The sequence below is a fragment of the Gracilinanus agilis genome, chromosome 4 (genome assembly GCF_016433145.1).
Source record: "Gracilinanus agilis isolate LMUSP501 chromosome 4, AgileGrace, whole genome shotgun sequence".
Taxonomy (NCBI): domain Eukaryota; kingdom Metazoa; phylum Chordata; class Mammalia; order Didelphimorphia; family Didelphidae; genus Gracilinanus; species Gracilinanus agilis.
This window is the reverse complement of record NC_058133.1, coordinates 360,746,609-360,773,971: the sequence shown is the minus strand read 5'-3', so window position 1 is coordinate 360,773,971 and position 27,363 is coordinate 360,746,609. Positions and strand designations below refer to the sequence as shown.

Here is a 27,363-nt window from a genome sequence, read left to right as displayed (position 1 = left end):
GTATTATTTATTTTCTATCACTGTAACAAATAATATGATAATCAGACATAATTTGAGTGCTCAGAAATACTAGACAAATCTACCCCTTGGAGGTTGAAAAAAATTAAAGTATGATTTGGTAATAATTTTAATCAATTTACCTTTTTAGCTCACTCTCTAATTATGAACACTTTCTTCCAAGCCTATTCCCGGTCAACTACTAATTCCTCTAGGTATCGTTAACATTTTAATGGTGAAAGAGGGAGTATTTGAGAAACAGATTTTAAGGTCAGTTAAGTTATAAATGTGAGCAGGCACATTTATCTGATTTAAAGTATCCTTCATGTAGGTCCTTCCAGTCACTACTGCTTCTGTATTTCTAGTGACTAATAATCAACATGTATTTATTCTGTACTACATGCCGGGCACTGTAATAGATGCAAAGAATATAAAATGAAACTGCAGTCAATCCTCAATTTCCATGGGGATAGTGATCCTAGAAAACAGCATGAAAGTCAAAAAATGAATGTTGATAATTATGGAAAATAGAGGGTTAGGTTCCCATGACCACTAAAAACTATATTCTTTCACTAGAGCTTGATGAAAACATACTTTTCTGCATAAAGTTATTTAAAACAAGACATTAATTCTGATAATATGCCCGTTTCTTAACACAATAACCATGAAATAACCCATAAAATGAAGTATGCAAAATAAAATTGGTAACATGCAAAACATTTTTTCTTGCTAGTAATTCTTTGGAATTCTGTGACCTTTTATGCTAACATCTCAATAAAAGAGCTTTATTTCAGACAATATTCACTTTTCATAACACATGAAATCTACAGTACCATAAGTTTTGATGTTATTCAGTTGTCTCAGTTGTGTTGGACTTGTTATCCCATTTGTGGCTTTCTTGGCAAAGACACTGGAGTGGTTTGCCACTTCCTTCTCTAGTTCATTTTACAGATTAGCAAACTGAGGCAAACAGGGTTAAGTGACTTACTCAAGGTCACAGAGCTAGTAAGTATCTAAGGCAAAATAGGTACTCAGGAAGATGAGTCTTTCTGACTTTAAACCTGGCACTCTATCTGCTATTCCACCTGGCTGACAGTGAATTATAAACAGTGAATAGCAAATACAATTCTTAAAATGCAAACATTTTTAAAAACCTGAATCTTATCTTCCAGTGTTAGATGGTGGTGTGAAGGCGCTGAATTGTATAATGAATAATTGATTCATTAACACCAAACTCCTGAGAGACAGCAACTGCAGACATTCTGGCACAAAGTTTATTTAACACCTTTATTTTCTCACTAGGGTGCGTCACTGACTTTGCATGCTTGGGTTTAGAGCACTTCACTTTGGGGGCATGATTGCAATTCAAAACCTGAGTCTTAAAGGCAAATAATGAACATATGCAATGAATGTATTGGGAGCTCTTTCTAATAGGGGGTGGGGGGTAATGAAGAAGACCAGTGAAGCTTCTAAGAGGATACTAGTCACTCCATAAAAACAGGTTGCACTGTGCCCTTTATTTTTTTCCTCTACCATCCATGGCTGTGAATGTGCTCAGTTGCTGCTGTGATCGTGAAAATGAAGTTACTAACAAAATTATTCAAATGCTTGAAGCTGCAAAAGTTAAACGAGTGAATGCTGAGGAGTGACTGTATCTCTGCCCTCAAGAAGCTTATGTTCTAATAGAGAAGATAGCAAATACACCTATAAATTTAGTGTAGATTCTGAGGCTACTATCCCAATTCCCCAAAATACTACCAGGTCATATCTCCAGAGGGTGGCTACTTCTTTTTCCCCGAGGCTTCTGGAGAATTAGAAATTTTAATATTCTTGCTCACAAGCCCCTATTGGGTATATTCATTCAAACAGGCAATATCTCTTCAATACCAATTAACCAATTAACACAAATCAGCTTTTAGAAGGGGATATTTCCAGAGAAGTTATTGACATATAATATCCCTCACAAACCAGAGTACCCTCAAGCCACTATAGACTCTTATGGTCTTAGTGTAGTTTTTTTTTTTTTAAATCTTACTTTTTGTCCTAGTTAACAACTAACTCTAAGACAGAAGTGTAAGGGCTTGGCAAATGGGGTTAAGTGACTTGCCTAGAGCTGCACAGCCAGGAAATTTCTGAGACTAAATTTGAACCCAAGCCCTCCCTCCCAACTCAAGACCTGGCACACAATCCATTGTGCCACCTAGCTGCCCCTTTAGTGTAGTTTCAAGTTATTAAAGTTTAAAACTGCACTGACTATATGTATTTATATGCATACGTATATTGTTTTATTTTAGAACAAAGTGCAAATATTCCAATAAATGTGTAATGTCATTAACTTGGGTACCTTTTTAATGATGCTAATTGTAACCCATTTGTGCCTGCTCGTCGTGTGTGACTCTTGTCCATGATTTCCTGGATTAAATGATTGTTTAGTGCTCTTTGCCCACTTTTCTATCATTGAAAAAACAGAGGAGAGTTTCTCTGGGCTGAGAGTCATTTTGTAGTTTTCTTTGTTTCATGGACTGCCATGGCGAAAGAATTGATCCCCAAGTAGTTGTTCTTATGGTGATGAGCCTCCCCAATCTCAACTAGGATGGTGCTCAGAAAACAGACAGAAGTCTTTTGGGGAGCTTGTGTTCGATTATGTGATGCTTTCCCAGTATGGTAGCACCTGATGGAGATTATTTTTCAGCAGTATGGCCTTCAACTATCTAAGGTCACTCCCACACCATAAAGGGAAATCCAAGAAAGATTTGGTGGAGGAAAAGAGTCGGCATATTCCAGAATATGAAGGAGAAATTTTCAATGCCCAATAGTTTCATTAAAAAGGGTGCTGTCCTTTCTGTGGTGGCAAAAAAAAATTGGAAAATGAGGGGTGTCCCTCAATTGGGGAATGGCTGAACAAATTGTGGTATAGATGGTGATGGAACACTATTGTGCTATAAGAAATGATGAACTGGAGGATTTCTACATGATCTAGAAGAACCGCCATGAACGGATGCAGAGTGAAATGAGCAGAACCAAGAGAACATTATACACAGAAAGTGAAACATTGTGGAACTATCAAATGTAATGGACTTTGCTACTAAAGCAATGCAAAGATCCAGGGCAATTCTGAGGGACTTTTTGGAAAGAACTGTGGGAGTAAGAATCCATAAGAAAACATATGATTTATCACTTGGTCATATGGATATATGATTTGAGGTTTTGGTTTTCAAAAGATTACCTTATGACAAAAATTAATAATATGAAAATAGACTTTGAGTAATGATATATATATATATATATAACCCATTGAAATTGATTTTCATCTCCGGGAGGGGGAGGGATGGGAGGAGGGGGACAACATGACTCATGAAAACATGGAAAAAAATTTAAAAACTAAATAAAAAAACATTTTTTAAAGAGTGCTCTCTATACACACTAAATACAAGTTAAGCTTCTGGTATCAAGAAATGTTATTTTTAGGGGCAGCTGGGTAGCTCAGTGGATTGAGAGCCAGGCCTAAAGATGAGAGGTCCTAGGTTCAAATCCAGCCTCAGACACTTCCCAGCTGTGTGACCCTGGGCAAGTCACTTGACCCCCATTGCCTACCCTTACCACTCTTCCACCTATAAGTCAATACGCAGAAGTTAAGGGTTTAAAAAAAAAAGAAAAGAAATATTATTTTTAGCGGAGCTATGGAGTTTGCTGATGGGCTTGCATTTTAATTTATTCTTATTCTTTTGCTACAGATTGACATCCTCAAGGCTGACCTGGAAAGTGCCGAATGGAAAATTTTGGAAAATCTGATCCTGGAAGGTGTTCTTGAACAGATTGGACAGCTAGTGTTTGAGATCCATCTCCACTGGCCAGGGTTTGAGATCAGTGGCAATGACAGCGCTGTGGTACGCTTCTGGTACAGTCTTCTCAAAGAGTTAGAACTGAAGGATTTTAAGCTCTTCCACACTTACAAAGACTTATCCAAACCACAGCTCTTCCTAAAGAAAGAACTTTTCAATGCAAGTAGCTGTTATATTCTCAGCTGGGTGAATATGAGATGGAAATGAAATGTGAAGGAAGTTCATGAGCACAAATGAGTTGTTTATTGTAAGATATGAAGCAAACATTTAGATAATTACTGAAATGTCTAGGACCTATGAGAGACAGACACATGGTGTAGAGCAGAGGTGTCAATTGCAGCCCACAATACTCACTAGTGTAGCCTGAACCAGATTAAAATGTGGGAAAGACTTCACAAAATAAAATAAAATATAGACAGTATGACATTTTAAAACTAAGTCAATATGTGACCTTATGTGTAGTTTAGTAGCCCCCATTTATATTTGAATTTGACTAAGCTGGCATAGTGGATAAAATGCTTAATTTGGAGTCAGGATGATGTAGATTTAAATCATGCCTCTGGTCTACAACCATAGGTAAGTCACTCTTCCTGACACTGTTTTTTGTTTTGTTTTGTTTCTAAAATGGGAAGAAGAATGCCTACCTCTCAGGGCTCAAATGTCAAGCACTTTAAAATTCTAGAAGTGCTGTATAAATGTTAAGTGATAATTACCAAGAAGCAGGATGTAATAATGGGTAGAGAATTGGTGCTAGAGGCAGGAAAACCTGGTTCAAATCCTGCTTCTGCCACATACTGGCCATGTAACCCTGGGCAATTCATTTAACCTCTTGGTGCATAGGAAACTTTCTAACAATAGGAGTTGCAGAGAAAGTAATGACCTGTATGAGCAGAGAAAATTTTCTCACTTAGGAGTTCCCTCTAACAATGAAATCACCGATCTAGTCACTCTCCCTATTTTTATTATTATCATGAGAATACCCATACCAAGTTGGACCCATCCTTGGTAGTTGACAAACCTGTATTTGAAGGAGAGGCACCATGGGATGTGTTGCAAAGAACCCTGGTGGATCTCCTTAGCATCCACTTCAGAGGTTTGGATATAATCTCCCCCTCTACACCAAGTTTTCCTGAATAACTCATACCTAGATCTATCCCTCCAACATATCGAATCTCTTAATCTTACTATATTTTCAGCCTATGCATTCACAGCTTTGTAAAGCTGAGTTTCCTTATCTGGATTCAAATTTTGCCCCTGTGTTTCCGCTGTCCATATCCTTCATGGTATTACGGATTGTCAGTCTTTTCTCTGCCCCTGCTTTGACTCATGCTGTGATTTTTATCTACATTCCTAGGATGGAATAAGTTCAGGAAATATGTCTGGGGATTAAATGATGCCCAGATATTGAATAAACATTAAAAATGTTTTAATCTTTATTTTATTCCAGTTAAAAATTTACATATGAATTTTCCAAGTTTACATGATTCATGTACTTTCCCTCCCCTTTTTCCTCCCACCTCCCAGAGTTGACAAGCAATTCCACTGGGTTATACATGTATTATCCCTGAAAACATATTTCCATATTTTGAATAAACATTTTATTCTATGCCTTAAGAAGGGGAGTGTAACATGCTTAGGCTATTAAGAACTGTCAATTCTGATACAGATTCCTTCTCATTCTCTCATTGTCATCATCATCATCATCACTATCCTAAGCAATTAGAGCTTTAATATAGATATTGCCCAAAGGGCTTGAAATACCCTATCTCCTCTGTGAATAGAGAACCGGGTTGGGAGATGGGAGGGCCTGGGTTCAAATATGGCCTCAAACACTTCCTAACTGTGTGACCCTGGGCAAGTCACTTAACTCCCTTTGCCTAGCCCTTACCACTTTTCTACCTTGGAACCAATATTTAGTATTGATTCTAAGACAGAAGAAAAATGTTTTATACAAATATTATCTTATTTTAATCTTAAAAGTGAGGTTCTTCCCAATTTTCCTGCTAAGGACAGTTTCAGAGATGTTAAATGACTTACTGTGGGGCACACAGTACGAATTATCTGAGGCAAAATTCAGGTATTTCTCCCCATTTCCAGTGTTTTGACAAATATTCCCAGGTACCTTCTATGGAACCCCTTCCATTCCCATAAAACCAAACACAAAGCCCAATTCAGTTGTCAGTCAACCCACAAGCATTTACTGAGTGTCTCTGTAGTATTAGGAACGGTGCTAGGCATTGCAAAAAAGGAAAAATAAACAGTCCCTGCCCTCTAGGAGTATATTCTCTCAGGAGAAAAATTAAAATAGATTCAGATCATATATAAGTATGGAAATATATATATTTTTTCTCACACAAAATAATTATTGCCTCTTCCCTTAAAATTAAATGGAATTTTCTGTTCACAGAGCTGCTAACTTCAAACTGTGTTTCTGAAAACTTCTTCTCAGTAGTTTTTCTGTTATCTTTCTTACCAACCAACATCATTTCAATGAGGTCCTATTTCCAGTTTCATACCTTGCCCCACTTTATGGGGTGTTAACACGAAATTTCATTAACATCAACACTGTGGGGTTTTTTTTAGAGAAATCAATTCTGTTAGAGGGCAAGGGAAGGTTTTTGTGACATAGCAGGAAGGGACATGACCCCTGCATTAAAAGGACCTCAGTTCAAATCCTAACTGATGCTTATAACCTTTGTGATTTTAAGGAAGTGATTTAACTTCTTTGGATTGATCTAGATGGTCCTTAGCACTCAGTACAAGTGCCTAGCATAGGGTAAGCATTTAACAAATGCTAATTGATTAACTGTAGGAAGTCTCTTCCTCTTTAGATCTAGGATCATATGTTTGTTTACAAAATCTTTTATTTGCTCCTCTTGCTCATTTTCAATAACCTATTTTATTTTTTATTTTAAAAAACTCTTCTTTCTTAATATCAATCCTGAGACAGAAGAGCAACAAGGGCTAGGCAATTGGGGTTAAGTGACTTGTCCAGGGTCACACAGGTAGGAAGTATCTGAGGTCAGGTTTGAAAGCAGGGTCCTCTAGAGTCCAGATCTGGCATTCTATCCACTGTGCTACCTAGCTGCTCCTAAATAAGCTATTTTAAATAAGCCTGCTAAGTAGTGTGTATGCTATGCTCTGCATTATGATCTTTTTTAAAAAAAATGCCCTTGAAGAACTTTTTCTGGAAGGTTTTTATTCATGTTGAGGTACTACCCCATGCTGATCTTTTGAAAATACTGGCCTTTGGTGGATTTCTGCCTTTTAAAATTATTTGTATTGAATATTGTCCACTTTCCTTGCTTTGGAGTAAAGATTATGGGATCAAAGGATTTATAACTATGAGAGATCTTAGAGAGAGAGATCATCTAATCCAACTGGCTCATTTACAGGTGAGAAAGTTAAAGCCTAGAGAAGTTAAGTTTCTAGAGTCACACAGGAATTCAGGGGGAGAACTTGGATCAGAATTCAGATTTTCTGACTCCAATTCCAGTGCTTTTTGTAGTAGATGAGGGGTTTATAACCAGAGCTCTGTGACCTTACAAAGATGTTTTAAGGTTAAAACGAGGTAATATTTTCATAAAACTCTTCTGTCTTAGAATCAATACTAAATATTGGTTCCAAGGCGGAAGGGTGGTAAGGGGTAGGTAACTGAGATTAAAGCAATATTTTAAATTCAATTAATAAAGATATGATCTTAAGTTTTGAGTACTAATAATTCAACTTATAATCAATTATATGTTAGACTAACATGTTGCCATTTGAGCTCTCACTGGATGCTTCAGAGAACAACTTATCCAATCATCCAATTTTAGTCTCCTTGGGTGAGAATGCTAGTTGCATGTGTTCCATTTTAGGGGATGTTGGCCTTGAAGAATAACGCATTACCTAAAGCGATGGTAATCATGAAGTTTTGTTAACTGAAACATTTTATAATTCTGTGTATTTTATTTTATTCATTTAAAAACATTCCAAGGGGTCCATAGTTTTTACCAGACTACTGTAAGACTCCATGACCTCAAAAAAGATTAAGTACCCTTCACTATATGTTCTACTTTCTCTCCACTTTCCCCAGACTATTTTTGGGAGAATTAGTTTAATAATTTCTATAGCTATTGTTATCATTAGGTTGGGATATGATATGATGATGATGATACAATAGCTAATATTTATATAGCATTAATGGTTTACAAATATTATTTGATCCTTGCAACAACTCTGAGAGGTAGGTGCTATTATCTCGCTTTTATAGTTAAGGAAAGGCAGAGACTAAGTGACTTTCCAAGGATCATACAGCTAGAAAGTGTCTAAATTAAAATTAAATTTATTTTTAAGTTAAATTTGAACTCAGATCTTCCTGATTCCAGATTCTAGGTCCAGCATTCTATCTACTGTGCAAAAGAATGAATATGGGTCAGAACAGTAAAATCTCTCTGAACTAGAGACTTAAGTTGGGGGGTAGGGAGGGGATATATAAATTAATGAAAAGAATTACAATAACAATATGATATGAAAAAGTAAGCTAAATTTTATGACTTTTGAATACACACACACACACACACACACACATATATTAACTCTAGGACAGAGCTATATTGGGGGCAGGATCTGCTTTCAAGAGCTGGGCATGGGAAGGATGATGGCAGCCACAGTGAAAGAGACAGAAAGTATAGTCAAAAAAGGTAAGAAGAGAACCCTAAGTGCTTTGGGACCTCAACAACCTGCTTTAATGAATAAATCAGAATGGTTTCCATTAGCATATCAATTACTTTCATGTAAATGGATGTTTCTAAAAATGCTCAGGAGTCTTGGGAAACAGTTTCTTCTCAAAAGCAACTTAGACTGTTAATTTGAACTTTCTTTGAAGAAAAGGTCTATAAAGTTAAGGTTAAACCTCAGGCCAATCCCCCTCTTAGAGTTCTATCACTCATTCTGAATAATTAGAACTTTTGGAAGACTACAAACAAAAGCAGCACAATAGAACAGTATTACGGACCTACTGTGTACCTATGATCTCAAAGGTACTAAATTCTATAGTCCTCGGCTACAAATGGGGTCTCGATTTACTGATAGTATAGACTTAAGAAAAGTAATGGAGAAAATAGCAATAATGCAGATTAAACTTTAAAGAGGCATGTATACAGATGTCCCGCAGTTGAACAACCACACCTGGTTGTTAAATATACCGGCAGGTCCCTGCAAGTTATTTGTAAGTGTCCGCAAGTACCTTTGTTGATGATTTTATAATTTGTGTAACTTCTGTTACTGTTCCTCCAAACACTATACAATTCAATAAACATTTATTAAGCATCTGCCGTGTCCCTATAAACCTGAAGGTCTCTTCTGAATTCTCTGAATCTATGTAGAGGAAAGACATTTTCAGAACTATATTTTCAGTACCAACAACCATCCCACAAAAGACAAAAATTCACAAATGATCAGATTAAGCAATGCTCTGAGCGAAAAGTAAAGTCTGGAGAGAACAGAGTCCCTAACTTTAAGGAGCTTTCCGTCTAGAGTAGGATGATGCAGACAACTAATACACAAGATGACATCGTAATAGTATTAGAAAAGCATAAAATATGTAAGTTCCAAAAGGAAAGTTTCTTACTGATGGGAAGGCTTCCTAGAGGGTGTATTGTAGTTGTACTTTAAAGAATGGGTAAGAATTCAATAGGTAAAAAGAGGGAAGAACTTCCGGGCATGGGAATAAGCCAAGACATGAAGGCAGGACTATAGAGCTGCTACATTGGCCATTTAGGGCTCTTTGGTGGTCAAGAATAAGGAATGGTTGCTAAAGATATTAATATGTAGTGATGGTTTGAGGACTTACCCCTGCCTTCTTGGAGGCAGTGCTGCCTTTGGAGTTCATCTTATAAAACAGAAAAGCACTGAAGATATAATATTCCACAGCTTATTCACAATTCAGAGTTTAAGCAAAAAACTTAGGTTCAACTTTTGCTAAGCATCTGCTACATGCAAGGTGCTGTAGTAGGTAATTTTTTTCTTTTTCTTAACTGGATGGACCTTGGATCAGTGAAGGGGGCTTCTGGAGCAAAACATGCAGATGAGCACCTACTTTGTAACTTATAGCCTTAGAGAAATTAAGTGATTTGCTCAGGGCCACACGACCTGGTTTAGAGACATTTCTGGGTCAAAGGGTATGCACAATTTTGTGGCCCTTTGGGCATGGTTCCAGATTATTCTCTAAAATGGTTGTATCCGTTCACAGCCCCACCAATGATGTATTAGTGTCTCAGTTTTCCCACAACCCTTCTAACATTTACCATTTTCATTTTTTTCATATTAGCCAGTCTGATAGGTGTGAGATGGTATCTCAGAGGTATTTTAATATGCATTTCTCTAATTTATAGTGGTTTCAAGCATTTTTATATGATTAAAGACCGTTTTAATTTCTTCATCTGAAAACTATCTGTTCATATCCTTTGACCGTTTATCAGCTAGGAAATGCCTTCTATTCTTACACATTTGAAGCAGTTCTCCATCTATTTGAGAAATGAGGCTTTTGTCAGAGACACTAGCTATAAAGGTTCACCCCACACCCACCCCAAGTTTGTGGCTTTCCTTCTAATATTGCTCACATTGGTTTTGGACCCATGCCTTTCCTGACTCTAAACATAGACCTCTAACCATGCTGTTTCAAGGAAATGGGTACCTAGAAAGGAAAAAAAAACAAAACAACCTTGTCCTGCCACCAAGGGACTTAGATGTACCCTAAATAATAAAAAAAAATTAAATAAACAAAAGCAAATAAACAAACAAATAAAGGCTGGCTAAATAAATAAATGAGTGAATAGATGGATAGATGGATGAATGAATGAATAATAAAGACAGAGTAATATGAATAGAGAGAAAGTATAAACAACTCGTGGAGGGGGAAATCAGTAAACTTAGAAGAGATCTCACCAGAATGAGTTTGGAAGGAAAATAAAGATTTTAAGACAGGGAGATGAAGGATTACTTTCTGGGCTTGGGGGATGGTTTGTGCAAATACTCAGAGATGGAAGATAGAATGGCATTTTTAGGGAAGTGGGCCAGTTTGGCTGAAATACAGACTGCATAAAAATGAGTAATGCAAGATAAGTCTGGAAAGGTAGATTAGAGCCAGACTGTGAAGGGCTTTAAACATCAGATTGGGAAAATAAAACTTGCTTTTAAAATCTTTAAAAAAATTTTGTTGGCAATGTATGGAGTTGACCCATGAGTAGAGGACAACTGTTCCTGGCACTGGTTAGTCACTTTCAATTTTGCTTCAGAGGTCAGTGATTTGCAAGATTAATAATGACATGGAAATATAAAAGAGTTAAAGGAATTTTTCTTATTCAGATAAGATTGAGCTTGAGAGGCAGTCAGGACACTATAAAGATATATAGTACACACACACACACATATACATATACTTATACACACACACACACACACATCTATATCTGAAAGCTTCCATTTAGCTGACTGTGAATTGGGGGATTAAATCACAAGACTGAGATAGCCCTTGAGGCTATGTACTAACAATAGCTGAAACTCTTCCTTTATGGATCTGAGTTGGACAGGACTTCAGAGATCTTCTAATCTAATCCTCCAATTTTACAGATGAAAAAAAAGTCCTAAAAGATTAAAAGACTTACCTAAAACCACACAGGTAGTAAATGGAATGCCAAAAGTCACAGAGTAGAGGCAGTGCCACTGAAGACAGTAGCTGGAAGCAGAGGCTACCAGAACCATGAAGATGGCAGTGTTGGAGAAGATATGCTAATAGCACAGGACAGCCTTTGGTCCCATTGCATCATCTAACATCAATGAAGCAGCAAGTGATGGAGGTAGGTTCTATGTGGTACCTAGCTCCGAAAGTGTGAGTTGTTCTGGCTTTGTGTACTCCCTTGATGTCGTTGTCATTAGTTATAGTCATGTCTGACTCTTTGTGACTCCATTTTGGGTTTTCTTGGCAAAAATACTGGATGCTTTTTTGTCATTTCTTTCTCTGACTCATATTACAGATGAGGGAACTGAGGCAAGCAGGGTTAGATGACTTAACCAGAGTCACACAGCTAGTAAGTGCCTAAGGCCAGATTTTAATTCAGGAAGAGGAGTCTTCCTCATTCTAAGCCCAGAACTCTCTCTGCTGTGCCACCTTGCTGCCCATGTGTGTTCTGCACAGGTTACCTACCCAGGCATGGGCACTCTTCATGTGTTCCCTTTCCCATCAATGGTAATGGAAATGCATGGCAGTATGTACCTTGATATGTATGGAAAGAACCCTTACCGTCTGTCTTGGAGTATTGGCTCCAAGGCAGAAGAGTGGTAAGGGCTAGGCAATAGGGGTCAAATGACTTGTCCAGGGTCACACAGCTGGGAAGTGTCAGAGGTCAGATTTGAACCTAGGACCTCCCATCTCTAGGCCTGTCTCTCAATCTACTGAGTTACCCAGCTGCTCCCTCTTATTTTTAACTAATGTCTTCTGGCCGATCTGATAAAAGAAGTAGCCATTGGGGTTTTGGAGATATAATTTCAAATAGAAGCTGATGCCTGGGAGCTTGTTAGAAGAAAGGGTTTGTGGGTGAGGGGAGTTACAGAGGCACATTGATTTTGTCCAGTTGTTGTGAATAAATTGTGAAACAATTATTTGACCAAGAAAACTGTGGAGAAGGAAGCAGAGTTTGGATTTTGTGTTGTCATTGCATGTTATTTAATATCCTTAACCAGGAAAAATGTTGTATAAGTGAAAGTTTCTGATCTGATTACAAGTCCATAGTAAGTGAAAACGATGTAAATTTTGCAAAACTTTTCATATCTTTTTTCACACCTGTAATGTACAGAAATGGGCAGCCATTTTCTGTAGGTACCAAAAGCAGTTTGCCACTTTGGAACTCAGAACCTGGCAAAGTAGCCCTGGCCATGTGCCAAGGTGACAGTTAAGAACAGGGTATAAATTGAAGTCACAGACCCCTCAAAGGGTTCATTCTTCCTTTGGGTTAGGGAGGCAGGAGGTGACTATCTGGGCCCTGGGAGGAGGGAGTTTGTTATAGACAGGTAGGTAGGGTTAACCTTATTGCTAGTCATATCAAACATGTTTATATTGGCACAGCCAATTTTTTTCCCCAATTTTCATTTAATTATTTAATTAAAATAAAAATAATTTATTTTTGAAATTTTTGAAATTTTTATTTCAAAACAAGATCTTCCAACAAATCAACAAATTTTACAACAGCATCTGACACAGGGATTTCATAGCCTTGGACTCAGCATCCAACAGTTTCAGTCAGACCCCAAGGTCCCTTTGAATCTATGCACCTAGAAATTTCTTCATTTCAAATATTATTTAAACTTATAATACTTTAGGCAAGATTATTCAGGGTTACCTTCCCTCTCTCTCCTACTCCCAATTTACCTACCCATCAATTTACCTAATAAACCCAGTTTAATCTCTAAGCCTTTAGCAATCATTTAAAAGTGAACAACTCACTTTTGAAGATATCACTGATAACATAGTCAGATCCTAGAAATAACTTGGATAAACATATTCAAATCAGGCTAGTGCTAACCTTGTAAATATAACCAAAGGTTTTAGGAAATCAACATTTACTTCCTGGTTACCTTCTAACCAACTAATAGCCAGAAACTGGTTTCTAAGGCTTTGCGGTTAGCTAAAGAATTCTCATCCTTAAAGGAAGCTTAGCCTGGCTGGTGGGGAAAACAAATCTTTAGCCCCATATAAAGCTGTGCTATTGGGCTTGCTTGATACCATCTTAAACCCCTACTGGTGAAACACGCCACAAATTCAAGATCATCACATGAAAATGAATCAAGGTAGAATTCTTTCATTAAAACTTATGTATTTATTTATTTTTTTTACCCACACCTTCCACCTGAGAATCAGTTCTATATACTGCTTCCAAAGCAGAAGAATAGTAAGGGCTAGGAAATGGAAATTAAGAGACTTGCCCAGGGTCACAAAGCTAGGAAGTATTTAAGGTCAGATTTAATCCCAGGACCTCATATCTCTCTAGTCCTGGCTCTCAATCTACTGAGTCACTTAGCTGCCCCCAAAGCTTATTATTCCTGAATCAAAGTATACTGAGAAGCACAACCAATGGCAGTGCTCTTTTATGCCATGATTGTTAGCTGGCTTTTGTACTGAACCCCACATAATGCTCATGGCATTTGTTTCTTTTCAAACAAATGAAACTGGCTCATCATGAGTTTTTGATCCTTTTGTGGTCCTTTGTTATCTATTACAGCAGATGGTATAAGACAAGTTTTTTATTCTTGCTATATAGTTCCTTTGTGTCTCTTCTGGTTTTTCATGGAGATTTTTGTTTGACAGATGTAGTCCATACAGGAAGATTTTACTCAATCTGCTCAGCCCTCTCTAATACTTATATTCCTCATTGTGGACCAGTATGCTGATGCATAGATCATTATGGCAGCAGTTTGGAATTAAATGGTTCTTCTTCTAAACCAGTGATGGGCAAACTTTTTAAAGAGGGGACCAAAGGAAAGGAAATGCTTATCTGTCAGTCTGTTTCTAAGGCAACTCTTTTGAAGTTTCATTGTATTGTATCCTACTCATTGTATTCATCAGATTAGGAATAATGTCCCACAGCCTCATAGAACATTTCAGCCCCCTCCCCGCATCTGGCGCGTGGGCCATAGTTTGCCCATCACTGTTCTAAACCGTACTCTTGGTTAAGTCTTGGCACCTTCTTTCTTTACCACTACACGTGAGAGAAGTGGAATGCTCTGGATAAATTCACAGAATCATAAATTTAGTGTTGGAAGGAGCTGTAAATGTCATCTAGTCCAACCTTCTCTCTTGGCAGGGATCACGTGGCTCAGAGAGGTTAACGATGACATACTTAGAGTGACAATCACCTAGCCTAATCACCTCATTTTAAGGCAACTGAGCCAAAGAAAGGCTTAAGTGACTTGCTTAAGGTCACAAATAAGTGGGAGAGTCTAGATTTTTAATCTTCAAAGTCTTCTGTGCTCTTTCTACTACATTAAGCTATCTCAGCTGGACTTTCCTGTTTATTATTTTCAATCATATATGACTCTTTGTGAATCCCTCTTGGGGGTTTTCTTGGTAGATACTGGCGTGGTTTACCATTTCCTTCTCCAGTTCATTTTATAGATGAGGAAACTGAGGCAAATGGTCACATAGCTAGTAATTGAGGCTAGATTTGAACTCAGGATGTCTTGACTCTAGGCCTGGCACTGACTTTCCTTGTTGCACAGCAACCATTCTCCATACCCCCAGCTACCAGTCCTCATTGTGGCAATTCTGCCTGCCTTTTTACAAGTTTCCAGTTCTACCGTCCTCCTATCTGTCTCTGAATAGATGACACAGTTTCTGATTTCCTGAGAATGTCTTCAAGTCAATTTGTTGACTCTTCTCAATCAAATTCCTTAATTTTATCATTTCCAAACTTCTTTCAGAGCAAGAGGGAATCATTAACAAAATATCCTCTTCATCTGTACCCTTGATTTCATCCCCTGTATCAATTATCCTTTCTACCCTTGCCTCATATCTCCTAAATCTTTTTTACCACTGGTTCTTTCCCATTGTCCTTCATATTAAGGATATGCTTGTGGGAGAAAAAAAAAACCAAACAAAATGAAAAAGCTTCACAAACAATGTAGTTTTAGTCCTAACTTGGTGGCCAGAATGGTACAACAGAAAGAGGATTGGTTCTGGAGTCAAGGGATGTAAATCCAAAACTCTCTTACTCTCTTCTGACTCATATGCAATCATGGATAGCTTAGTCTCCCTGGGTTTGTCCCCTCTATAAAATGAGGGAAGAAGGGATGATGGGGAGAGGGAGACTAGATGGGCTGAGGTCCTTTCAAGTTCTACATCTATGATCCTGTAACCTCTTTATGGTCAAAACAAATGTCTTTATTTTAGTCTGTCTTCCTTAAACTAGCACTTGACACTGATGACCATCTTGCCTTTTCAAAACTCTTGCTTCTCTCATGATTCCCAGTTTCTTTTTCATCACTAAGTATCCTTTAGTGGCTTCTTAGCCTTCTTCAATTCCTTAGCCCTCTTTTCTCTGTACACCTCCTTTGTGATAGTACCCACAATATCAGTTATCACCTCTGCCAATGACTCCCACATTTCTAGTCTGCAGTCTCCTGACTTAGTCCCAGTCCACTTCTAAATGCCTGTGGCATATCTTTTTTTCTTTTTTTGGGTGTGTGTGTGTGGGGGAATGTCTTGATAACACCTTGCACTCAATAGTTCCAAAATTCAGTAATCTTAACAAACTATGCAGCTGCTCTGAATTATTCCTTGCGATAATACCCTTCTCCCAATCACAGATGAAGGTTGTAACACCATAGTATTTTGACCCTTCTTTCCTGCTCACACTTGACAATCAAATCCTTTTAAAGCTTTATTCCAATATATATATTATACCTGTCCCCTCTTCTATAATCCCATTGCAATTACACAGTTCAGGTCTTTACCATCTCTTCCTTTGACTATTATAATAATCTTCTTGTTCTTCTTGGTTCAAGTTTCTCTCCTTCATTGCTAGCATCTATAAATAACAGATCTTAATAATCCATTATATATGCTGCTGCCTCCATTTTTTTTAGACTGGACTTGCTTTCATTTTCATAATGGAACTCCATTACCAATAATGGCCAGCCCTTGTCCTTCACATTTTAGTTGTTTTAGGTTCTGTGAGGCTAAATAGCTTGCAGTCACATAGCCACGGAGAGTCAGAGGGCCTGAGATCAAGTCTTCCAGACTCTTAAGGCCAATTTTCTACCCACTGTCACCATGCTTACTGTATTATTTTTTAAATATTATCACATCTCTTCTACTATAAAAAACCCCAACAACCCATTAATGTCTTCCCAATGTCAACCTAGATTTCAAGACTTTCTACGATCTAGCCCCAGTCTACCTTTCCAGACTCATTTCAATGTTGTTTCCCTTCATATGCTCAATGTTGCAATCTAGCTCTACCTTACCTTATATGTTATTTGGGCACTTGGGCCAGCCATCCTGGCCTTCCTTTTTTCTTTTTAAACCCTTGCTTTCCACCTCAGAATCAATACTATGTATTGGTCCCAAGGCAGAAGAGTGGTACGGGCTAGACAATTACGAGACTTGCCCAGGGCCACACAGCTGGTAAGTGTCTGAGATCAAATTTGAGCCCAAGACCTCCTGTCTCTAGGTCTGGCTCTCAATCCACTGAGCCACCTAGCTGTCACTCCTTCCTACTAGTCTTCACAAAGAACATTCCATCCTCCGTTTCCATGCCTTTGTACTATTTATCCCTTATATGAACATACTTCATCTCTACTCTTAAGTTAAGATTAGTTTCCTTCAAGATTTAATCTAAACCCCATCTTCCTCCTGAAGACTTCCCTGTTCTCTCTTTCTTTTCTCCCCTTATAGTGCCCTCCCCAAGTTACTCTGTATTGATTTTGTGTGTATTCTGTATACATTCAATTAGGTATACCACCCCAATGGGATGACTTGGTAGCAAGGGTTTTTTTTTTTATCCTCATATCCCCAAAGGGGTCAGCATAGAGCCTGACATTTAAGAGGTGCTTAATGCTTTTAAATTGATATTTACATTGCCCAACTGCTCCTCATTAGATCGGAAGTTCCATTTAATGTTTGCCAAATTGAATTGCCCTTATCTTCATGGGCATGGTCTTTAGTGATTAGGTAACTCTTCTTGGAGTAACCCAGAGCTGATACAAACCTTGGACACAATGAACCAGCACTCAGTTTTAACTTTCCTTCTGACTATTGAAGGGGCACTCAAACTTTAGCCCATTCGAATTGCTAACTCAAAACCATTGGATTGACAATGAAACCATTTTTTTTCCTTTTATATCAGGGGTTTGTAACCTGGGGCTCACGAACTTTTAATGATTTGATAACTTCATTTTGACATAATGGGTTTCCTTTATAATCCTGTGTATTTTATAAATTTAAAAATGTAATTCTGAGAAAAGTCCATGAGTTTCACTAAACTGCCAAAACTATTGTTAGCAAGAAGGAATACCAAAGAAAATTAATCTTTTGACTGCCCTAGGAATTATTTTATAACAAAAATATTTCCTGAGTAAAATTAAATATTTTTTAGAAATCATTTTTTTCCAATCAATAAAAATTCATTTTCTCTTACTCTTTCTGCTCCCTAAAAGTGTTAAAGGCAAAATCTGTTATAAACACATATAATCAAGGTAAACAAATTTCTTCATTGACTATGTCCAAAAAATGTCTCCATTCCGAGTCATTCATCTTTCAATCAGGAGGTGGGTAGTGTGATGCATTAGAAGTCATCTGATCTTAATTTTTTCAAAATTGCTTGGCTTTAACATATTTGTGTCATTGTATATATCATTCTTCTAGTTCTATTCACTTCACTTTGCAAAAGTTTAAGTCTTCCCAGGTTTTCTTGAAACCATCCCTTTTATTATTTCTTATAGTAAAATAGTATTCCATCATACTTATGTACCATAACTTATTTATGGATATCCCCTAAAGTTCCCATTCTTGACCATTTCTAAATGAGCTATAGGGCAGCTAGGTGGCTAAATAAGAGTCAAGTCTGGAGATGAGAGGTTCTGGTTTCAAATGTACCCCAGACACTTCCTAGCTATGACTGGGGGCAAGTCAATTCACCCAAATTGTCTGGCCCTCACTGGTGTTCCGCCTCTGGAACTGATACTTAGTATTGATTCTAAGGCAGAAGATAAAAAGGTCTATTTTTGTATACATCAGTTTTTTTCTTCTGAACTAACTTTGCCTCTCTTTTCACTCTTCTGTTAAGGTCACCAAGACAAATATTCCTCCCCAAAATGGCCTAATTAGACTCCTCTCCAATCAGAAATGGTAGAGTTGAGAGGGAGACACATGCCATCTCCCCATGTTTCAAAATATACAGTTTATCCTCGTTTAGTCCTGATTATTCATTCATATTGAACTTTTTATGTTTCTCTTAATTCTTGTTTAAATTTCTTTGACCTCTAAATTCTTACACAGCTCTGATCTTTTCATCAGGAATGCTTGGAAGTTCCTATAAAAATCCTTTGCCTTCCGGAATACATTATTTCAAGCTCTCTACTCCTGCTACATTAAGTCTCCTACTTTAATGGTGTCAGAAATAGAGGTCACTAAAATCACACATAAGTATCTCAGTGGTGGGCATATTGAAAACCACATATTAATATTTCTATATACTATTGTATTTTTGAGGGAGATTTCTTGTTTTTACATTTTTTTAATCAATTACACGTAAACCAAAAATTTTCATTTATTTAGAAAATTTTTGAGATCCAAGTTCTTTTCTTCCCTCTTGCCGTCCCCAATTCCTTGAGAAGGCAAGCAATTTGATATATAAGTGCAGTCATGCAAAACATTTTCATATTAGCTATGTTGACAAAGAAAACGTAGACTAAAATTAAAAAAAAAACAAACAACAAAAACACACAAACACACACAACAAAACAAGAATAAAAATTTTAAAAGTATGCTTCAATCTGCAATCAGCCTCCATTAGTTCTTTCTCTGGGGGTTGAGAGCATTTTTTAAGTCTTTTAGAATTGTCTTGGATCACTGTTTTGATTAGAAGAGCCGAGTCATTCACAGTTGAGCATTGTACAATATTGCTGTTACAACATACAATGTTCTGGTTCTGCTCATTTTACTTTGCATAAATTCGTATTAAGCCTTTCCAGGTTTTTCTGAAAGCATCTTGCTCATTATTTCTTACAACACAATAGTATTCCATCAATCATATACAACCTGTTCAGCCATTCCCCAACCAATGAGCATCCCCTCAAGTTTCAATTTACCACAACAAAGAGCTGCTATATTTTCATACATATAGGTCCTTTTCCTTTCTCTTTGATATACCATATTGGTATCACTGGGTCAAAGGGTATGTACCTTTGTAATAGCCCTTTAGGTATAGTTCCAAATTGTTCTCCGGAATGAATGGATCAGTTCACACCTTCATCAACAGTACATTAGGGTCTGTTTTTCCATATCTTCTCCAGCATGTGCCATTTTCCTTTGTCATATTGGCCAATCTTATAGGTGTGAAGTAGTACCTCAGAGTTGTATTAATGTACATTTCTCTACTCAATAAGGATTTAAAGTGTTTTCATATGACTATAAATAGCTTTAATTTCTTCTAAAAATTGATGTTCATATCCTTTGACCATTTATTACTTGGGGAATGGCTCATTCTTACATTTTAACTCATTTTCTATATATTTACATTTTCTATATATTTAATATATCATTTATCAGAAACTTGCTGTAAAATTTTCTCCCCAGTTTCCTTCCAATCTGATTGCATTGGTTTTTAAGACTTTAATCTGATATAATCAAAATCATCCAATTTATATCCTGTAATATCCTCCATCTCATTTGGTCATAAATTCTTCCCTTTTCCATACATTTGACAGGTAAAATAATCCATATTTCCCTAATTTGCTTATATCACCCATTATATCTAAATCATGTACCCATTTTGACTTTCAGTATAGAATGTGAGATGTTAGATCTAGTTTATATTTATAATTTATGTTTATATGTTTATATTTAAAGATTTCCTAATTAAATTTTAATCTGGTTCAAGTTACATGTGTGACACCGCTGCTCTATTTCACACAAAATCTATTTTACTTGGTTTTGCTGAATAATTGACTATAAGCCTATATCCTTTGCCTTTTAGAATAACAGTATTCTAATCTCTCCACTCCTTCAGTGGTGAATGCTCAATTGTATGTGATCTTAACTGTAACTACTTGCGTTCTTTCTGGTTGTTTCAAGTATTTCAAAGTTGCTTCTTTGATTTGAAAGATCTGGATCTTGGTTATAATATGCTTTTTTTTTCATTTTTTTTTTTTTCCATTTTGGGGTCCTTTTCAGGTGACCAATGGGTTCTCAATTTTTTTCAATTTATTCTCTAGTTCTAAGACATTCAGGCAGTTTTAAGAATTCTTGAAAGGAAGTCCAATATTTCTTATATTTTTCCTTGTTTCCAGGTCAGGTGCTTTTGCTATATCTTATTTACTCCCCTCCCCCCCCAATCTTTTGACTTTGTTTTCATATTTCTTATTGTCTCACTGAGTCATTCACTGCTTTATTTGGTCCATTCTAATTTTCAAAGATTTTGTTCCTTGGGTAAGGTTTTATACATGTTGTACCAACTTCTTAGTTCCTTTTTAATTCTTTATTCCATATCTCTCATTTATTTTCTATTTTTTCTAACATTCTCATTTCACTGATAAAAACATTAAGTTCTTGCTTTTGATTTTAATCTTTTCCAGAAACTGTAGTTGAATTTGTGCTCGAGCTGTCTTTGAGGGGTCAGTTATATGTTTCAGAATTACTCTTATCATGACTTGAGAATTCCTGACCAAATGAGAAGCACTTTGAACTGTACCTGGTACATGATAGGAACTTAATGATGCTTATTCCCTTCTCTCACCCTGATCATCATAATAGTCTTTTATGGTGGTTTTTTTCTTCTTCTCATTTTTCCAGCCTCCTTCTTTTAGGGCTAGGTTCTACACACCTTTGGAGGGAAGGTCTGGACTACTCCTGCTTTCCTGGAGTTATTACATGTTATCATTCTAAGATTTCTAGCATAGGTTTTCCTGTAAACTTCCAGAGCTTCCAAAGTGGTCTGCTCCAAGGCAGTCTTATTGCTGCTGCTCACCTAGTTGGAGCTTTGCAGATTCCTGACCTGGATTTAGGTCTGAACAGCAGCAGATGTTTCTGGATTCAGTCACTATCAGTCAGCTGGAAATCTCTGGTTCTGAGGCACAGAACTACGGATTTCCTTTTCGGCTGGACTTTCTGCCTTGCTTATTACTTCTCTGCAGGCTTCAGATTGGGGTGGAAGGTGGAACTGAGAACCAACTTTGCTTTTGAGGTTGGAGTTACACCTCTGTTGTTTGCTGCCTGAACTTATTCCTCTCAGACTGGGGCTTGGCAGCTTTTTTCTACCCCTGAATATCCATTCAGGCTACAGGTTCTCACCAGCAATCCACCCTGGAATTATAACCTAGAACAAGGCAGTGAACAACAAAGCTGCCATTTGGCACTTGTTCCTTTATCCTCTGTTACCCTAATCTGGGTTTGGTACATACATAGCCTCTCCCTGGGAAGCAGAGTACTTTTATTGGGTGGCAGAATGCTCTCCTTGGGACCCCTCCTGGCCCTCAGGCCCTGCACTGTCTACAGATTTCTGTCTTCCTATGCAGACTTGGGCAGGAAAAATAACTCACTCTGACTTTTTCTTGGATTTCCCTATCAGGATTTGGTCTAGTCCATTTTCTAGATTTGTTTGGCAAACTCACTCTATTACTTCCTGCTATGACTCTGCCATCTTGGCTTTGCTTTGCAGTAAAACTGAACATTAAAAACTATGCCTTGATGGCACTCATAATATTTTGGCTATGATCAATTTTATAGTTTTCTATGATTTTCACTTTTACCAATAGCTGGCAAAATAATGAGTTTTGAAATAATGGGAAGAAGCAGTCTAACAATTAAGGTCTTTCCTTTTCCTTACCTAGAGAAGCAGTTTAAAAATTTTTATGTATGGGATATATTATACAAAGACAATGTGGTATACTGGAATGTCTTGACTTGTGTTGAGGGGTTAGCTTACATTAAAGACGTGTCTACATATGACATTTGCATTCTGTGAATATTAGTTAAAAGGAGAATTTTAATACTTGCATTATTTACCTCATGAGATTGTTGTGGGTAAGGCACTATTATAATATGTTAAAATTTAAAACTATACTTCTGAATTAATCATGAAATAAATTATTAATGATAAAAAATGTCTTGAAAAACTAAACAGGAATTAATTCCTGGACCTATAAATCTTTTTTTTTTTTTTTTAAATTTCTTAAAGTCTGGTTTAAAAAGGTTTATTCATTACTTCTTTTTCAGTTTTTTTTTCCCCCAGTATGTAGTAGAACCTTTGAAATTTTTGGATGTATTTTAGACAATTCACATTCTTACTCTGGGTAATTTAAATTCTTTCACTTGCAGACTGTTTTCCCTTTTGGCGTAGCAATAAACATAATTCTCTCCATCTTACTCCCCACCCCAATCTGCATTAAAAGATAATTTATTTGTACTTGATCCTTGACCCTTCAGTTGAAACTGTGATCACCCTTTATAATCCTAACCACTGGGGCTAAAATTTCATCCACTCCTCATCTTTCATTTATAATAAAATAACACTTAATATAGCAGCAGCAGTGTAACATGACAATTTAGAACAATTCAAATCTGTCTATCATATTAAGAGAGCAAGCTTCCTCATCTTATAAGACGTGATGATGACTTGTCATGGTCTTCGCAGAACTCAAAGGGTAAATTTCATTTTTCTAAGGCATTCCTCTATGATTTTTGTTGTTGAGCTAGCCAATTAATATAACCAAACACATGCCTCTCTTAAAGCATCAGTCTCGGGGTAAAAATAAAATAATTATTTAAATATTGTCCACAGTGTGGATTCACACTGCAGCTGGGGTTACCAAGTTCAGTCTTGTTCAACTGAAAGGAAAATAAAGATAAATACAACACTATGGTAATTTTTCTGTAAAAAGTTATATTTAAAAATAGGCTCTTTAAAAAGAGAACTTTTATGTACAATTATTTAGTCTAGAAACAGTCAAAAAACACTATACAATAACTATCTAGGTTTTAGAAAATACAATTTGTAGTACACACAATTCTGGTACTGAACAAGATGTAGTTTTAAGCCTATGATTAGCTGTTTGTCTCATCACAAATCAATAATTCACATTTGTTAATAGCTAACATTCAGACTAAAGTTCAGGGTAAGAATTTGCCTGCATACTTCCCACTTGGGAAATTAGACCAACCACCTCTGCCTGGCAGATGGAGACTATCTGTAGTTCAGATAGACTTTTATTTCTTTGAGTGAGCAATACCCAACAAAGAATCTCTCCCCTTTATGCTATTTCTTTTCTTCTCTTCTAAATTTTGCTTTTAGCACAGGAGAAACAAAAACAACTTTATGTGTGGTTGTTGGCCCAGAGGTGCCATGTTCTTTAAAAATGAAATTTCCATGAGGGCAAAGATCACACATTTCTACAAGTTTTGTAACAATAGCATACATGTGCTTAATATTAAATATTCTAAGTAGACAGTACTTAATGCATACAGGGTTGGTGACCCTTAGCTTTCCCTTGGTCTTCAGCTCAGCATCCTAGGTAGCCATCCACTTGACTAGGCAATCTAACTAGTCTTTTTCAACATGGTACCCTTTCTATTTATATCAGGTTACAATACACCTTTGAAACATCAAAAACTAGTTTCATAGAAAATAAAAAAAGGAGATGGCTTGTCAAAATTAAAGTGCTTCAAAAGACTGTCATAAGTTCTCAAATGATTTGTGTCAATCAGGAGTTATGTTCCTGAAAGTATAATTACATATTTGTAAACTTTTGTGACACAATAATGCAGACCCAATTTCCCCTCCACACGAGTTAATGTTCAGAAATAATTTAACTTTATGATTAAAGGGAATTGATCTGCTTGCATTGGGAAAGTCAAGAAAGACTTTGGTTGATTCCTTACTTTGTGACTGTTCATGTTATTTAAGCCAAAGTGATGACTTACAACTGAAGAGATTCAAAAAGAGGATCCCATGGAGAAATAATAGAGCTCACAAGGTGACTTATACTGGAACTGGATACGTAGAAAAGAAAAGCCGTTCATCTAACAGCTTGTTCTTCCTTTAGCTTTATATACAATGAAATCATCACTGAGGTCTTTATTTTTTGCTTTGTTGGAGACCCATGTGTTTGGTCCCTCAGAATTAGATGTTCATGTATTACTTCAACTGTCAGGAATCACAAAATCCAGGGAGGAAGACCAGATGGATTCCATGAACAGTAAGGAGATAGCTATAAAACATATGAATCAAAAAGTTTTCACAATTGATAATTGATAGTAAGCCTTGGTAACTGGAAAGAAAGGGATGACAACAGGCATTACTTATTTCAGTGACATCTTAAAGACCAGAATGAAATTACATAAATCAAAGTTACAAAATGAATTCTATATTTGTACTGAGTCAGAAGTCTGTGTAAAGAGCATATATCTGTGAAACAGAAACTGTCACCCAACACATTTAATAATCAAATACAGTTAAATATGTTATCAAATAAAAAAGTTAATCCCATAATTTAATAAGACCATCCCAGCCACAAGTTATAACCTTAGATGTTTCATGTGGGTGCCACACAGCACCAATGCATACTTTATCATGAGCTTTAAATCGACTATAGAGTTTTGTGGTCTTCCAGTCCCAAATATTTAATTTTCCATTTCCATCTCCTGATATCACGTAGCTGCACAGGAAGGAAAACAAGTTCAAATTATTCAAATGTTTTATGAGATAAAGGAGGAATTAAATTTCTTTGAGCTTTCTCATCTTAACACTAAAAAGTCCCTGATCCTTCTTTTACATAAAAATCCACCAAGAGTGATATGCTATCAGTTTCTACAATGCAAACTGTTTCAGAGAAAGTACATTCCAAGGAAATCAGATTGTAACATAAGCACTGCTCTGAAGTTGCTGCTTTTTTTTCAGGCTTGAATGGTTTCCTTTAGAGATCCTAAGGCTATTTATAACCTGGGTGAAGGGAGGGTGAGAGGTATAAATTAGCAGGATTGGATTAAGTCCAAGAGAGCAGAAGGGGGGCCCTCAAGTGGCCTCTAGTCCACCAGGCCTCTCAGCTGCTAGCGTTATGTTTGCCTTCCTCTTCCACCTTTGGGAATAACACAACCTGATTCTAGACCAAGAATCACCCCTTTCATTTCCTTGATGATTATTTAAAAATCAATGAGTCAGACTAAGTTTGTCTGGTAATGTATGGTCCAAATTAGCTGGTGCATACATCTTGGCACCTTCCGGACATAGTAGGACCTCATTTTATGCAATCGATATATTTCAAGACTCTTTGCATAAGCTGAAAATTGCACAGACTAGCGAACCCCATTATTTAATGTTTCTTATAGGAACATAGGCACTTTATGACTTTTCTTGAGCTCCCCAGCATCATTAGTCTTGTACATTGGGGCTATTATTAATAACTAATGAAACAAATAGAAGCACAGCTCTGACATGGACATGACTTGTTACAAGCAAGAACTCTGGTCAAAGACTGATACGGGAGCTAATGTAATGATTTAGACTAATTTCTCAGAGTGAGAATGAATGTGATTGGGCAAACTGTTGGAGACTTTATGCTGCTTAGGATAATGGATTTAGAGCATAATTAAAAAAAAATTTACGGATATTTTTGCCTTTATTTATTTTTAGTCGATCATGACTACCTCAATTCCACTTTGCTTGTGTTGAGTTCATGTAAAACAAGGTCCTACTGTATAATAAAATTTAAGCCAAGAATGAAGCTATATCTTCATGGCCATTTTTAGGGTCTCACCAGCCCAGAGCTGCCCATGCTGAAAGGCTGAGGCCTTTGGCCTTGTAGTAGCTGTGCAAAGAAGCAAAACATGATGGGAGCTACCATACCCTGTACATGCATAGCTCTACTTCCTTTATACTACAACGACAACCTGGCATAGGAAAAAGAGCTTTGGATCTGGGATTAGAATCTAGGTTCTAATCTTGGCTCTGTCTGATGTCCTTAGGAAGATAATTCTTTGCTCTGGATCTCAAGCTTTCCTATCTAGAAAATGAGGGGACTCTGAAGGTCCCTTCCAGGTCTAACTTATGATATTCTATAATAATAGCATCTAGAATGAGATAGGTGATACTTCTACTATTCTCTGGCCCAGTCAGAACATAATTGCAGTATTATATTCAATTCCAGGGTTACATTTAAGGAATGATCCTGGCATGTCCAAAGGAAGGAAACATGACATTAGGGGAAATGGAAACCATGTTATATGAGAATTATTAAAAGGACTAGAGATGTTTATTTAGAAGAAAAAGACCAGGAGAGGTTAGAGACAAGGTGAAAATTTTTGATAAATATCATCAAATATCTCAAGAGTCATCACAGATAAGGGATTAGACTCATTCTCCTTGGATCCAAAGGAATAAGGCACAAATTCTGTGGGATAGGAGGGTAGTAGGACAAAGAGACATTTCAGAGTGATGTCAGTAAGACATTCCTAACAAGTAGGAAATGCACCAAAAGGGTCTCCTTTAGAATGAAATGAATTTTCCCCCTCTAAATATCTTCAAGAAGAATACAGATGACTGACCACATATTAGAAAAGTTACAGGGGAAATGTCTGGCTTTGGAGAAGTTGCTCAATGACTTAGAAGTCCCTCCCATTTTTATAATTCTGTGCATCAGTAAAAGATGACTATTATTTCTATAACTTGCTTTCACTTTTATTTTAGACAAAATCAGCATGTACTCTATATGTGTTTCTCTCTCTCTCTCTCTCTCTCTCTCTCTCTCTCTCTCTCTCTCTCTCTCTCTCTCTATA

General features: G+C 36.8%; 2 protein-coding genes across 2 annotated transcripts in view; one reads left to right on the top strand and one right to left on the bottom strand.

Moving 5' to 3' along the window:
• Nucleotides 1-4,173, top strand: part of METTL24 (methyltransferase like 24) — a 186,347-nt gene extending 182,174 nt beyond the window's left edge. Inside the window, exon 5 of the mRNA XM_044674344.1 lies at nt 3,732-4,173. Coding sequence (XP_044530279.1) covers nt 3,732-4,046 — 315 coding nt within the window. The 3' untranslated portion in view covers nt 4,047-4,173. The remainder of the gene's footprint in view (nt 1-3,731) is intronic.
• A 15,957-nt stretch (nt 4,174-20,130) lies between these two features.
• Nucleotides 20,131-27,363, bottom strand: part of CDC40 (cell division cycle 40) — a 64,697-nt gene continuing 57,464 nt past the window's right edge. The window contains exon 15 of the mRNA XM_044676697.1: nt 20,131-25,249. Coding sequence (XP_044532632.1) covers nt 25,070-25,249 — 180 coding nt within the window. The 3' untranslated portion in view covers nt 20,131-25,069. The remainder of the gene's footprint in view (nt 25,250-27,363) is intronic.